Here is a 12,696-nt window from a genome sequence, read left to right as displayed (position 1 = left end):
TCACAACCCCCCACTCCTTCGCCCTCGTCAACCTCAAACCCCTCCAAAAAGGCCATGTCCTGGTCTGCCCTAAACTCCCTCACAAGCGTCTCACAGATCTCACCACCCCCGAGGTCACAGACCTCTTCACCACCGTCCAGCGTGTGCAGAGGATGCTGGCGCGGCACTGCTTTGTTCCCCCCGCCACCGCAAGCCCCCAGTCCTCTCCGTCTGGATCTGGAGCCGATGCAGCAGGAGCAGGAGAAGGGGAAGGAGGAGCGGGGTCCTCGAGAATAAAAAGAAATGAGGGCAAGGGAGAGGACGTTGACCAACAACAACAAGACTACATCAGCCGCGGATCCTTCAACGTTGCCCTCCAGGACGGTCCCGAGGCAGGCCAGACCGTGCCCCACGTCCACGTTCACATCATACCCCGCCTTCCCGCCGCCGCCGGCAGCAGCAGCGGGGGCGACGAGATCTACGAAAAAATGGCGGGGGAAGAGGGCAACGTGGGCGGGGCGCTGTGGGACCGGGACCGGGCGCGGGAGACGGCAGCCACGGAGGACAAGGAAGGGGGGTTCAGCAGGCGGCCGGAGCCGGGCGGGCAGTTTGACAGGATTGAGGACAGCGCGAGGGTGGCGAGGTCGTTGGAGGAGATGGAGGCTGAGGCCGAGGTCTTTAGAAGGGAGTTGACGGAGCTGGAAGGAGGAGAGGAAAGAGGGGAGAGAGAGAGAGGTGAGGGGGGCGACGAGTGACGGCTATTTATGGCGTAGGAGCTGTGGTGCTGTATTGGTTTTTTCGTCTTCTTTTCTTCTTTTCTCTTTCGTTTGCTTTTCCTGTTCTGCATAGGAAATGAACAAGGTGCGTGTTCCACATCAAACAGCTTTGGTCCCATCGAATATATTGATCGCACTTGCAACAAAATATCTGCAAATTAGACAAAGACACCAACACCGAGCGCTGCTGATCTGAACACAAGATTTTAAACACTCAACACTATGTAATGCCCGCCCCCGTAGTGAAAGAAAATTTTATCAGCCATCGAATATCACTCCAGCCCGCCTATCATGTCCAGGTTCGTCATGGAACTGTCAAAATCCCAGCCATCCCCCGTGTCCGGGTCCGAGCCTTGCAGGCCTCTGAACATGAACAAATCTCCTCCAGTTAAGCCGCCGACGCTGAGTCCAGCATCATTCCCACTGCCGGCAACGAGGGAGTTTGCACCAAGGCCCCAGCTCTCAAAGTTTTGTTGCCAATTAACACCGTCCTTGAGGTACCAGTCCTTTGCGTCCACCGTATAGGGGGTTTCGGGGGACCGTTGGTGAGAACTCGAAGACGTCGACGGGGCACCGCTACCAGTGGACTGCTGGACTGGTGCATAAGCCTGGAAATAGCGTGGTAGACCGGGTTGGCTGAAGCCGGGCATAGCCCAGGAGGGGTTGTTGTCATTGGGAGCAAAAGACATAGTCGTGGTGGACGGGTCGGCCGCCGTGGTGTTTGGTATTCTCAGCGGTTGGACGGTCACAGGAGAAGGTATCGAGCCTAGACTCGGTAGGAACTCGGATGACGACATGGTTGTCGCTGGCTCTCGGAGTAAGCCGGCTGCCATGTCTTGCTGCATGGCCTCCGCAATACCAGCCCCCTCGTGGCCTTGTGGTGGTTGTAGCTGGTTTGGGGATTGAGGAGCTGATGGTGGCGAGGCTGGGAAGGACGACACCTTGTACGTGATCGGTGAGGGCACATCCGCCATGACTAGATGGCCGTACTTTTGGTCCGTCCGCTTCAGCACCACGGCTGCCTCCTCCGGGAGCTCGCAATTCCATTTCCTGGCCAGGACACTGAGTATACTCAGGGTTCGCCTGGAACAGAGCCAGTCCTCGGCCATCTCCTCGAGGTGTTTTACGCCATGGGTGATGTCACGCCTCGCGCTCTTCTCGGGCAAGTTGAGGAGATGAATGGTGCAGGCCGAGTGCAGCATGTACACAGCTATGTTGCAGATCTGCCGTAGATTGTACTGCTTCTTGTACAGCCTCATCAACTTCGATATGAACCCTGCATTCGCCGTACAGATACGTCGCGGTGACACATGCGCCGGTAGTGGCGACGCCGAAGGATTGTACTTGAGAAACGGGCGAAACAAATGGATATATTGTAGGTGATAGAACATGCTGTGAGTGAGGAAAAAAGAGAGAGAGAGAGAGAGAGAGCCAGGGTTAGTACAAGTAAAAAGAAGTGGTCAAGGTAGAGCGACATACTGCATGAGGATCGCATTCGGCAGCTGGCCTTCCCTGGGCTCGAACTCCCTCGGGAGCCCCTTGCGCCAGTCCTCGAGCTGTCTGTGCAGCTCGCTGAGCTTCTTGAGCTCGACCGACTTTCCATTCGACCTGCCGATATGCTTCGGGTGGTAGAAGAACAGTAACAGATCACTGCTGATCTCGCAGAGCTTGGAGAGCTGGAGGCCGATAGCTCGGGTGCGGGCAGGCTGCCTCGATTTCTCGTCAAAGCCTCTGTCCGTGTATGGGATCCAGGATTCACCGTCCTCATCTGGGTATACCTCAAATTTCGATACGTTGTAAGAGTTTTTGGGTAGCTGGGGTAGACGGCCCAGGTAGTTGGACCAGGTCTTGTCGAAGAGAAAGCAGCCCCAGAACGTGATCTTCCTGGCGTCTACTTCGTCCTCGCTCATGCGTCTCGTTTCCCCCGCGATGGCCTCAGGCTCCATGTTCAGGCCGACGTCCTGGGCCATCCGGAAACTCATGCCGCTGTAGGCCCAACCCCTTGCCTCCCGCCCGCAGCCTGCCTCGCGGACAGACATGAGGGCGAGCGCCTGGGTCGTAGTGAGAGAGGGGACCGTGTACTCGTCGTTGTCAAAGACCAGCCTCTTGGCCTCGGCAAAGAAGTGATCACCCTTCGTGCGACTGTCCCCAGAAACCGCGCACGCGCCCGATGCATCTGTGAAATGACAGCCGAGCGCAAGCATGGCATTGACCAGCGGGGAGGAGCAGTACACAGAGATCCTCGGCGCCTTTGCTGGCCTGCCCTTGAGGAAATCCTGCCAGAACAGCTTCTTCGAAAGGGTTGTGAAGTAAGGATAGTGCCAACTCCAGTACATGTTGAGGAGGTGTGTCACCAGGTCCTTGTCCTTGGTGACTTCTGACCAGCTGGTGAAGGGGTCTTCATCCAGCTGGAGGTCTGGTGAGTCCGACTCCGCTGCTGCTTCGTGTTCTTCTCCCTGGTAGATGAGATGTGAGGTGCCGCCGATGTACCGAACCACTCCGTTCCTCATCCTCAGCTCTCCCATCTTGCTCGCTAGATCCCTTTCCCCATCCATGGGTCCGTCAGCGAGGTGAACCTCAGCGAGATCATTATCGGCATCGTCTCCTCCTCCACCACCACCACCACCACCACCCCCTCCTCCACTTTCATGACTGGCGGTCCAATCCTCCTTCGAGATGGCATCGGCGACGGCGTCGAGACTATCACAGGTGCGTATCCTCCGTACGATCTCGGGGACATCGTCCTCGTTCGCGTTGAGAATGGCCTCGATGAGAACCTGCAGTGTTGAATTTTTGGCCCTGGTGCTGTCGACTCTCTCACGATAGACCCCCTTGCGACGGTGGTCTGAGTTTGGATCGTAGATACAATCGGTATTGTAGACGGATCTACACGCCGCACAGCTCGGCAGGGCCCCGTCACACTTGGACTTCCTCTTCCTACAGGCAATACATGCCGTACTGACGCACCGTCGTTTCTGATTTGTAGGATCGGCTCGAGATCTCGATTTCTTCTTTGTCACGCGCTGCTGTGCTTGCAGAGGACCAACCAAGGAGGAATCGCCAGCGCCTTGAGGCGGCTGCAGGGTAGGCCGAGGACCCGAGGAGGGTTCCATATTGGCCCAGGGCCTCAAGCAGTGAGATGGGTCTGTTCGTTTGGGGGCACAGCTGATCGGCTGAGATGAGCCAATAGAATCAAGAAGAGATGACCCTCAGCGCCGCGGAGAAGTCCAAGACAGTGTGTTGGGGAGCGGACACGAGTCCGCGGAGTTATTCCTCTTGGTGATACCCTGCGAGCAAGCAATAAGAGAGACGTGCGCCCGAGTGTCAGAAAAAGGAAACATAAAAATGCAGAGACCCGCACGCGCACACAAACACATACAATCACAAACACACAAAGGAGGAGAGGACCCTCGTCTTGGCTGTATAAGAATGTAAGAGAAGACTTGTCGATCTCTGAAAGGCTCGGAGTGACCTATTTCCCCCCACCCATCCAAGATGGTTCGCGCAAGCTTGGCGTGGCCGATGCGAGCACGCTTCAGGTTGACCAGATCCGGTCGGATAAGGCCTTCACTCTGAAATGATGATGATCCAGGTGAGCCTCGGCGACGTTGGACTAGACAAGTAGCGTGCGGCATATGTGCTCAGTAGTGTCTGGTCCGTTCAGACAGGTTTGTACTTTTAGGTCCTATGTGGCACGGACGATGATGGGCGACGTTTTGCGCAGCGGATTCTGACCGACCACCTGACCATGAGGCCTAGACCAAGAAGACGACCCGACCTCCTGTGAGCACGGATAACGCTGCTTTCGTTGAGATGAGAGGCATGGATCGACCTCTGATGTGTTACTGGGCCTTGGGATCGACTCTGCGTCGTCGTGGTCAAAGAGACAGAGGGACTCCCTCTCATAGAAAGTAGGAGGGCATCGGGGGTTGCGGGATGGTCCGGACCTTAAGCCAACGGCTCACATCAGACAAGGCGGGAGAGGCTGCTGAGGGTATGGAGGGTTAGGGTCTACTAATCACAGCCAAGGTCTCCCGAGACAGCCATGACGGCGAGGCTGCGAGAGTGGGATGGTGGACTGAGACAGGAATTGTGGTGGAATGTCACCTCATTGATTGATGTGCGGACTCTTCATGCGCAGAGTTATCAGCTCTGGCGACGATGAGACCTGATGACGAGTACAAATATCCTGTATCAAGGCGGTTAAGGGAAATAGTGTCGGAAAAGATGAAGTGGCCTGCATCGGGAGAACATGCGTCGTCGGATGATTACAGGAAGGAGGAGGAGGAGGAGGAGGAGAAGAAGAGAAAGAAGAAGAAGAGAAAGAAGAAGAAGAGAAAGAAGAAGGAAGCCCTAGGCTACAGCTGCCTTCTCAAGGTCGTGCTCCCAGTAGAGGTGCTCCTCCCTTTCATTCTTGTCAACGGTCCTTCCATTCTTTCTGACACTTGGCCACGGGAAAGGCAAGTGGGGGGAAACAAACAGAACGAGAAGACAAGCATGAATGAGTCAATAAATAACGAATCAACAAATGGAAAAAAGCAACTAATAGAGACTGTCCCTTTCCTACGCCAATTCTTGTATACATACGACGATTCAGCCGGTGTCGTTGCGACTACAGAGCCCGCTGCGGAGTTGTTCATATAAATAACCGATTTTTCACTGCAGCTCTGCTCAATTATCAACATCAACGGACCTTCGCACAACAAATATGAGATCTGATATCTCAGATGCGAGGTGGGCACAGCTCGAGATACGAGATCCAATACGTTGACACTCAATATGGAGCGCATCAGTTCGTGTGGGCACACGAAAAGAAGAGGGGAGTCATCATATGACCTGAGGCAAGTATAGATTTTCCCTCATTTCTTCAATCCTCATGTATACGTGTGAAGGGACGAACATCTGTCGACCTCTTTTGTTACCATAGTATAGACACGCAACCTCTGGATGAATCAGATAGGTCATGCACGAGGAGCCATTGGGATCGACAATTGCCAACGCCAACGATGTACTATGGTACAGTAGCTTGCTAGCACCTGCATAATAATTACCTTGGACTGCTTGGGTGAGGTCCAGAGTTCGGCCAGGACTGCACCGAAACGGTCCAGAAAGCAAGTGACCCTCCCTGCCTCCCTTCCCCCGCATGCGCATACCTGGGACGGCGCCGTAATCTGGGGAACAAGACAAGACCCCCTGTGTTTGCCGGGGGAGGGGGGAGGATTAAGCGAATTCTATTTCTCTCTCTGTCTCTCTCCAAAGTACTCACGGGCCTGGGGTTTCCTGGAGCTTGTTTTGCCTCCAATCAAAAATTGTAGCATCCCTCACCCGTTCATCAATGAAGTTACTCAATCCAGAATGCGCCCGCTTCGAGCCCTGCATTAGGACAAAATTGTGGGAGGAGCAGCACACAGCATCTTTGCTGCCCTGGCCCTCTCATCTCGCTATGCACTCCGTCATGATGCAGCAAGTATTTATTAGAAAATATATGTACATGTATATATTCAAATCAAGACGCCCCCTTCAAGTGGTTGCCCTTCCTCCATGACGGCGATGATGATGATGATGTAGGAGTTCGAGTCCCATCACCTCACAAAGGCAAAGCAGTAACAGTCTGTTCCCTATCGACATACACGTTGACACAATGGCTACTCACTTGAAAAGTCTCATCCTCCATCTCCCTCTCCTAGGCCTGGTCACCCTGCCCTCCCTGGCCTCCGCGACCGCCCACCTCCCCATGACCAGGCCTCGCAGCCCAGCCAGCACCGGCAAGACCTGTACCCTCACCCCGCTAGGCAGCGGCCAGGACGACGTCCCCCAGATCCTCACGGCCTTTGAGGACTGCAACAACGGCGGCACCGTCGTCTTCCCAGAGAACGCAACCTTCTACATCGCGACCCGCCTGAACCCGGTCCTCTCCGACGTCACGATCGACTGGAAGGGGGAGTGGCTGTTCTCGGACGACCTGGACTACTGGCGCAACAACTCGTATCCGATCGCATTTCAGAACCATCATGCCGGGTTTGTCATCTCGGGCGAGAGGATACACCTGAATGGCTACGGCACGGGCAAGATCAATGGTTCGGGAAATACGTGGTATACCGCTGAGGCGGGCGACACCCAGCCCGGTCGGCCTATGCCGTTTGTCTGGTGGAACGTCTCGGATGTCCTGGTTGAGCACTGTAGGTTTTATGCATTTGGGCTCAATCTCCCCCTCCCCTTCTTTTCGTTTCTTCTCCTTCTCCTGGGCCAAATTGTCCGTGCTAATAATAAATTGTCTCTTGCGTGTGTTAGTCACCGTGACGCAGAGCCCGTTGTGGTCTATCAATATCATGAACGGCACAGAAATGTGGTTTGATGATATCTACGTCAACAATACTGCCCTGGACGCACCCTATGGCACCAATTGGGTGCAGAATACAGATGGCTTCGACACCATGGACGCATACAACATTAGGCTTACCAATTTTGTGTATCAGGGGTAAGTTTCGCGAGAAGAAAGAGACATCACCACTGAATCATCACTAGAAGGATATCCGATTACTAATCTCAAGATACACAACAGAGGAGACGACGCAATAGCCATTAAGCCTCGCTCGTATAACGTCTATATTCAGAATGTACATTGCCCCCTCGATTCACCCACCCACACACTTGTCTCTGTCAACATGCCCGGACTGACCTGTTCTTGATGCTAGATCACCGTTCATGGCGGCAACGGCGTCGCCATCGGCAGTCTGGGTCAGTATCTGGAGGATTCATCAGTAGAGAACGTCATAGTGAAGGACGCGCAGATCCTCACCTACAATGACGATCTAGAGACGGGCGCGTACATCAAGACCTGGGTTGGCGAGCTGGTGCCGCAGAGTAGCTATGAGAGTGATTATCTGCCGCGAGGCGGGGGATGGTGAGTCTTGTTACCAAAACAGCTGTTTGTTCTTTTCCCCTCTTCATTTTATTCACAGATGGCTCATTCATATTTCCTGTTCTTTTTGGAAATACAGGGGCGTCGTCACGAACATTCTGTTCGAGAACTTTTACCTCCAGGGCCCTTCCGTCGGAATGGACATCACCCAAGATTCTGGCGATAATGGTAAGCAGCCTGTCCAAATCCGTTCATGCTTCCACCCACCCGGAAAACCCCCCAGCATATGGACACGACTCTCTCAAGGCCATTCACTCACTGACATCCGGGGGACAGGTTCATATCCCGGCACCTCCAACATGTTGGTCTCCAACGTGGCTTTTGTGAACTTCACAGGCTACGTCAACTCGGCCACCCGCACCGCCGCCGTGTCATGTTCTGCGAGAAACCCCTGCTACAACATTGCCATGAGGAACATTAGCCTTGACCTGCTACAGAACGGCACCGTTGCCGAAGGGGCGGTAGGAACTTGTTCTTATACAGCCGAGGATGGCGTGTATGGTATGACGGGGACTGGGTGCTGAATAATAGAAGAAGAATAAAAGGGCCATCTAAGTGCCTTAGGAGGAATGGCGGGCTCGAGAACTAGAATCCCTGATAGTGGCCCCGCAAGCCAGTGTCTCTTCTCAATAGTCGAAGCTCTTATCCATCGCTCGTGAGGTTAGACGAGTAGTCTGCGTTCTTCCAAACACACAGACAATAGACCACGAGAGAGCCCGGCCCTTTCAACCAGACGAAAAGTGCCTGCAAGAATTCACAGTTTATGAAAATGTTGATTCCAGCCTTCTGATTACCTGAGAAAGCCTTATGGCCCGAGAGCGCAAATGCCTTTTGCGCACGACATGCATGCGACAAGAGTCCTGACTTGGTGGTCGCCAGACTTTACTCCATTCCTTTTTGAAGTCACTCGGGCTTGTGGATGATCACTGCTGTACAGGAGCAGGCGTTGCCCCTAACAAGAAAGAGGGAGCCGCTCATATCGTCCCTCATGAAATGCTTTATTTCAACCGTCCTTATAACGCCATGTCCCCCCATCCGACCCAGTTTGCTTCCTTCAGAAGTTCTGTTTAGAAAGATGAATGCCAATGGCGATGCCAACAGACCAGAAACCGGGTATCAATCAGTGTTTGACTTTTTCCAATCACATGCTCTCCACGGCAGTACGCTCACTCGGTCGCCTCGACAGCAGCCTCGGGCTTGGCGTCGACTTTCTTAGCAGGGGGCTCTTCGGCAGCGGGTTCGTCGTCGCGAGCACGCTTCGAGTTCTCGTTGCTGCCCTCGCGCTTGCTGTCGCGATCCCGGCGATCGCGCCCACCACGGCCACGGCCACGGCCACCACGACCGCGACCAAATTTGTGTCCGTGCTGCCGATCATCGGCCTTGCGAGCCTTCCAGTCGTTAGGGTCGGAGTTGCGGTTGTGGAAGTTCTTACCACCACGACCGCCACCACGGCCGGTACGACCTTCAAAGAAGGCGCGGCGCTCGGTAGGCTGGAGCTTGCCCTCCTCGATGAGCTTGTTCTTTTCCTCGACGTAGTCTTGCTTGGACATGATTTTCAGGTCGTGGCCCTTCCACTTGGGTGGAGGGTCAAGAGCCAAGAAGGCCTTGGCCTGCTCCTCGGTCTCGAACTCGACGAAGACGGAGCCCTTGAAAAGGTTCTCAGGGGTACGGCGCAGACGAATGGCATTGACAGTGTCAAACTTAGCAAAGAAAGCCTCGATATCGAACTGGGTGGAGGGCTGTTCGTCGCCGAAGCCCTTGACGTAGACGGAGCATGGCATGAGCTTGCGGGCCTTGGTGGGGTCGTAGGCTTGCTTGCGGGAGACCATCTCGTGGCCCTCTTCGCCGGTGACCTCCAGGGAGCTGCTGTCGCGAAGAGCCTTGACGACGGCGGAGTAGGGTTGGAAGCGGCGCATGCGGCCGAAGACGTGGATCTTAGACACCTCGACGGGCTTGTTCTCGGCACCGCCACAGAGGTTCCAGAGATACTCATCCTTGGGCAGGTTGTTGTCGGAAAAGTAAAACTCGACCTGGAAACAAGTGTTAGTGTGCGTGCATGGGTCGCGTGCAGTTCTGGCTGCGACCATACCTGGGCTCGGATCTCAGATGGGTTGTCGGATTCTGGCAGGACGGAAGGGTCGAACTTCTTGTTCTTGCGGGGATTGGTGTAGGCGCGGGCCTTGGTTTTCAGCATGCTGGTGTCCTTGTTCTCAGTCTCCTCCGTAGGGCCAGCCTCCTTGCCGTCCTCCTTGGCTCCCTCAGTCTTAGGCTCTTCGCTCTTGACATTCTCAGCCTCCACGTTCTCATTGGGAGCCTCGTCGGTGGTAGGAGCAGTCTCTGTAACAGCAGCAGTCTCCGCGGGAACAGATTCAGGGACAGGTTCAGGGACAGCCTCGACAGGTGCCTGAGCAGCCTCAACGTTGACAGTCTCCTCAGCCATTGTGGTAGTGGTAGTGTTTTGATGGATAGTGCGTTGGGTGATTCAATATGGCCGCTCCGAATAAAGGATTCTTGGGAAATAGAGGTGTCTATCGCCCCCAATTCCCTGGAGGAAGTTGAGATCCTTCGCTGGAGGCTGAGGACAGCAAGATGTAAGGTCAGGCTGGTGGTGGGGTAATTCACAGATCGTCAACAGGCTGTCGTTTTCTAAGGAAGGGCCCGAATGCGATCGCAGGGTCGCAGTGATCAGTGGTAGCTCAGAAGCTAGACCTCCTAGTCTGTCTGGGTTGCAGAATTCTGAGTAGGAATGGACAACACGTCTATCAATAGCTGGACATTGGAAATTATTCTGACAATTGTGCAGAAGGAGGTGAAGAAATTGTCGTGGTGAGGAGAAGGTGAAGAGGAAGAAAGAAGTAGAAGAGGAGGAGGGATTGTAGATCACTAGCGAAATGGAACTTTTTTTTTTCTTCTCCGTCTTCCTGGCCTGCAAACAACCGTATCGATTGCAGTGATACCCTGTATACCCCACATGGACCCCCCCCCAAAACTTCCAGGGAGCTCCAGGCTGCATGGCTGAGGCTGTAAGTGGCCCGTGCGTGCTTCCATTCTAAATTTTGGAAATCGCGACGAGACAAAATCGCGACGGCTCAAGGTTAAATACTGCACCTGCACCTGCGCAGTAACTGGCCGGCAAATCACCACCAAAGGCTCAACTCGACCTGGAGCTTGTCAATCCAGCTCTACAAGACTCAAAATGAGGTTAAGGAGGACGTTCAATTATCATCACCTTAAGAAGGGGGTAAGCAATGCCACAAAATTCCTGTTCTCATCATCCGATTGCTTGCGACCAAATCTCAACCGTTTTTTTTTTTGTTTTTTGGGTGACATCCTCAATTGACGCCTCCCTCTTTTCCTTTCCGTGCCCAATTATAGAGAGTTCGAGCGACCTGGAACAAATACAATCTCTACAACCTCTCCAAAGTCGAGCGGACCATTCCCAACTTCATCCGCCGGACCTTCTTCCAGCAGAAATGGACCGCGAAGGCCCTGACCCGCGCCTACCACGGCGAGCACATTCGAGAGTCCAAGTGGAACCGTATGTTCAGCCGCCGCCTGCAATCTGTCGTCAACATGGATCCTGTCTATATGGCTCTGAACGACGGTTCCGAGCAGGCCACAGGTCGGGGCTCGGGCCGTGACATACCCCGGGCAGAGGACGAGACGCCCTGGCACGAGAGGGGCCAGAAGCGCAAGCACAATGTCAAGGGCCTCCCGCTACCGGTCCACGCCGATATGACGGAGGTCACGGTCGGCGGGGACCGCAGAGCCAATAAGAACGCGATGAACACACAGCAGTTCTCCGGACAGACGCCTTATATGAACATGACATTTGCGCCACTCGAGAGGAGGATTGATGTCGCCATTTTCAGGGCCCTGTTTGCGAGCAGCAGTCGTCAGGCGAGGCAATTTGTGATTCACGGTGCTGTCAAGGTCAACGGGCAGGTGGTAGGTGGTCCCCCCCTAGTGCTTCTCGACTTGCGAGTATGAGAAAAGAAAGGTCGAGCAAACTGCTAACTCGCGGTGTCTGCACAGATGACACATCCGAGTTATCTCCTGAACCCCGGCGACATGTTCCAGGTCGACCCAGACATGGTCATGTACGCAACTGGCAGGAAGAAGCATACACATGTAGAGACAAAGGAGGGCAAGCCACCAGGCACGGATGAAGAGGCAGAAGAGCCCGAGGATGCAGCAGAAGGCTCGGAAGAAGCCGCCGCTGAGGACTCAGCAGAAGCAGACGCGGCCAAGGCAGCACCAGAGACCGACAAGGAGCAAGTGGCCAAGCAACTAAAGGTCCTCTCCAAAATGGCCAAGGGTTTCCTCCAGGCGGAGAAGGGCGACCTCTCGGTCAAGAAAAAGCAGCAGATTCGATCCTTTGTCAAGGAGGCTCGCAATATCTCATCGCAAATTGGCCGCAAGGACGGCCAAAACGCCGTCACCAACGACATCGTCGGCACCATCAACTCGATGCTCAAAGAACTCGTCATCAATGATCCCAATGCCGCCACTCGGGCCAAACAATCTGGCGCCTTCTCCGCCGAGGCGACTGCACAGGCAGTTGCCGCCGCAGATGCAGCAAACCCGGCGCCACCACCGCCGGCACCGGCGGATTCAGTGCGCTACGAGATGTCGGACGAGGAGGCGAGCCGGCTGGCGGAGATGGTGCGGGAGTACGAGGAGAACCCATTGGACGAGAGCAAGCCATACCTCACACCGTGGCAGCCAAGGCGGTTCATGAGCCCCTTTGCCTTTATCCCACGATATCTCGAGGTGAACCAGAACATATGTGCGGCCGTGTACCTGAGGCATCCGGTCGCGAGGCAGGGCTACGCCGAGGTGCCAAGCCCGTTCCCGCCGAATGTGATGCAGCTGGCTTTCAACTGGTATCTAAGGAGAAGATAGTGACCGAGATTGGGGCTCAGAAAAAGGAAAAATAATTACAAATCAGAAAGAAATTTCAGGGGGAGACCGAGCGCAGCGTACAAACAGACATCCATACGAAGATTTCAATTTGTG

At 54.6% G+C, this 12,696-nt stretch overlaps 3 protein-coding genes across 3 annotated transcripts; 2 read left to right on the top strand and 1 right to left on the bottom strand.

Annotated features, from left to right (window-relative positions):
• Positions 1–176: 176 nt before the first annotated feature.
• On the bottom strand, positions 177–4,034 carry M406DRAFT_345509 (uncharacterized protein). The gene is made up of 4 exons (XM_040922092.1): positions 3,803–4,034; positions 3,409–3,766; positions 2,235–3,363; positions 177–2,147 (listed from the first exon to the last, which is right to left on the bottom strand). Exons 1-4 carry the CDS (start codon positions 3,866–3,868, stop codon positions 1,028–1,030), a joined length of 2,673 nt encoding a protein of 890 aa, XP_040778528.1. The 5' UTR covers positions 3,869–4,034; the 3' UTR covers positions 177–1,027.
• Positions 4,035–6,489: 2,455 nt separating this feature from the next.
• Positions 6,490–8,201, top strand: M406DRAFT_251729 (family 28 glycoside hydrolase; the record flags this gene model as incomplete). The annotated part of the gene is made up of 6 exons (XM_040916782.1): positions 6,490–6,934; positions 7,047–7,233; positions 7,318–7,372; positions 7,451–7,659; positions 7,757–7,845; positions 7,954–8,201. 6 exons carry the CDS (start codon positions 6,490–6,492, stop codon positions 8,199–8,201), a joined length of 1,233 nt encoding a protein of 410 aa, XP_040778527.1.
• Positions 8,202–10,873: 2,672 nt separating this feature from the next.
• Positions 10,874–12,582, top strand: M406DRAFT_252276 (alpha-L RNA-binding motif-containing protein; the record flags this gene model as incomplete). The annotated part of the gene is made up of 5 exons (XM_040916827.1): positions 10,874–10,918; positions 11,053–11,400; positions 11,488–11,643; positions 11,713–12,237; positions 12,307–12,582. 5 exons carry the CDS (start codon positions 10,874–10,876, stop codon positions 12,580–12,582), a joined length of 1,350 nt encoding a protein of 449 aa, XP_040778526.1.
• Positions 12,583–12,696: the final 114 nt, after the last annotated feature.

This window comes from Cryphonectria parasitica, assembly GCF_011745365.1.
Source record: "Cryphonectria parasitica EP155 unplaced genomic scaffold M406scaffold_3, whole genome shotgun sequence".
Taxonomy (NCBI): domain Eukaryota; kingdom Fungi; phylum Ascomycota; class Sordariomycetes; order Diaporthales; family Cryphonectriaceae; genus Cryphonectria; species Cryphonectria parasitica.
The sequence above is the reverse complement of the archived record's forward strand: the minus strand, read 5'-3'. Positions and strand labels throughout refer to the sequence as shown.

Coding starts and splice junctions, on each gene's coding strand:
- M406DRAFT_345509 (XM_040922092.1), bottom strand. CDS start 3,868: ATGGAACCCTCCTCGGGTCCTCGGCCTACCCTGCAGCCGCCTCAAGGC. Junction 3,767..3,802: donor GCGCTGGCGATTCCTCCTTG/GTTGGTCCTCTG, acceptor CGCGTGACAAAG/AAGAAATCGAGATCTCGAGC. Junction 3,364..3,408: donor GAAGGAGGATTGGACCGCCA/GTCATGAAAGTG, acceptor GTGGTGGTGGAG/GAGGAGACGATGCCGATAAT.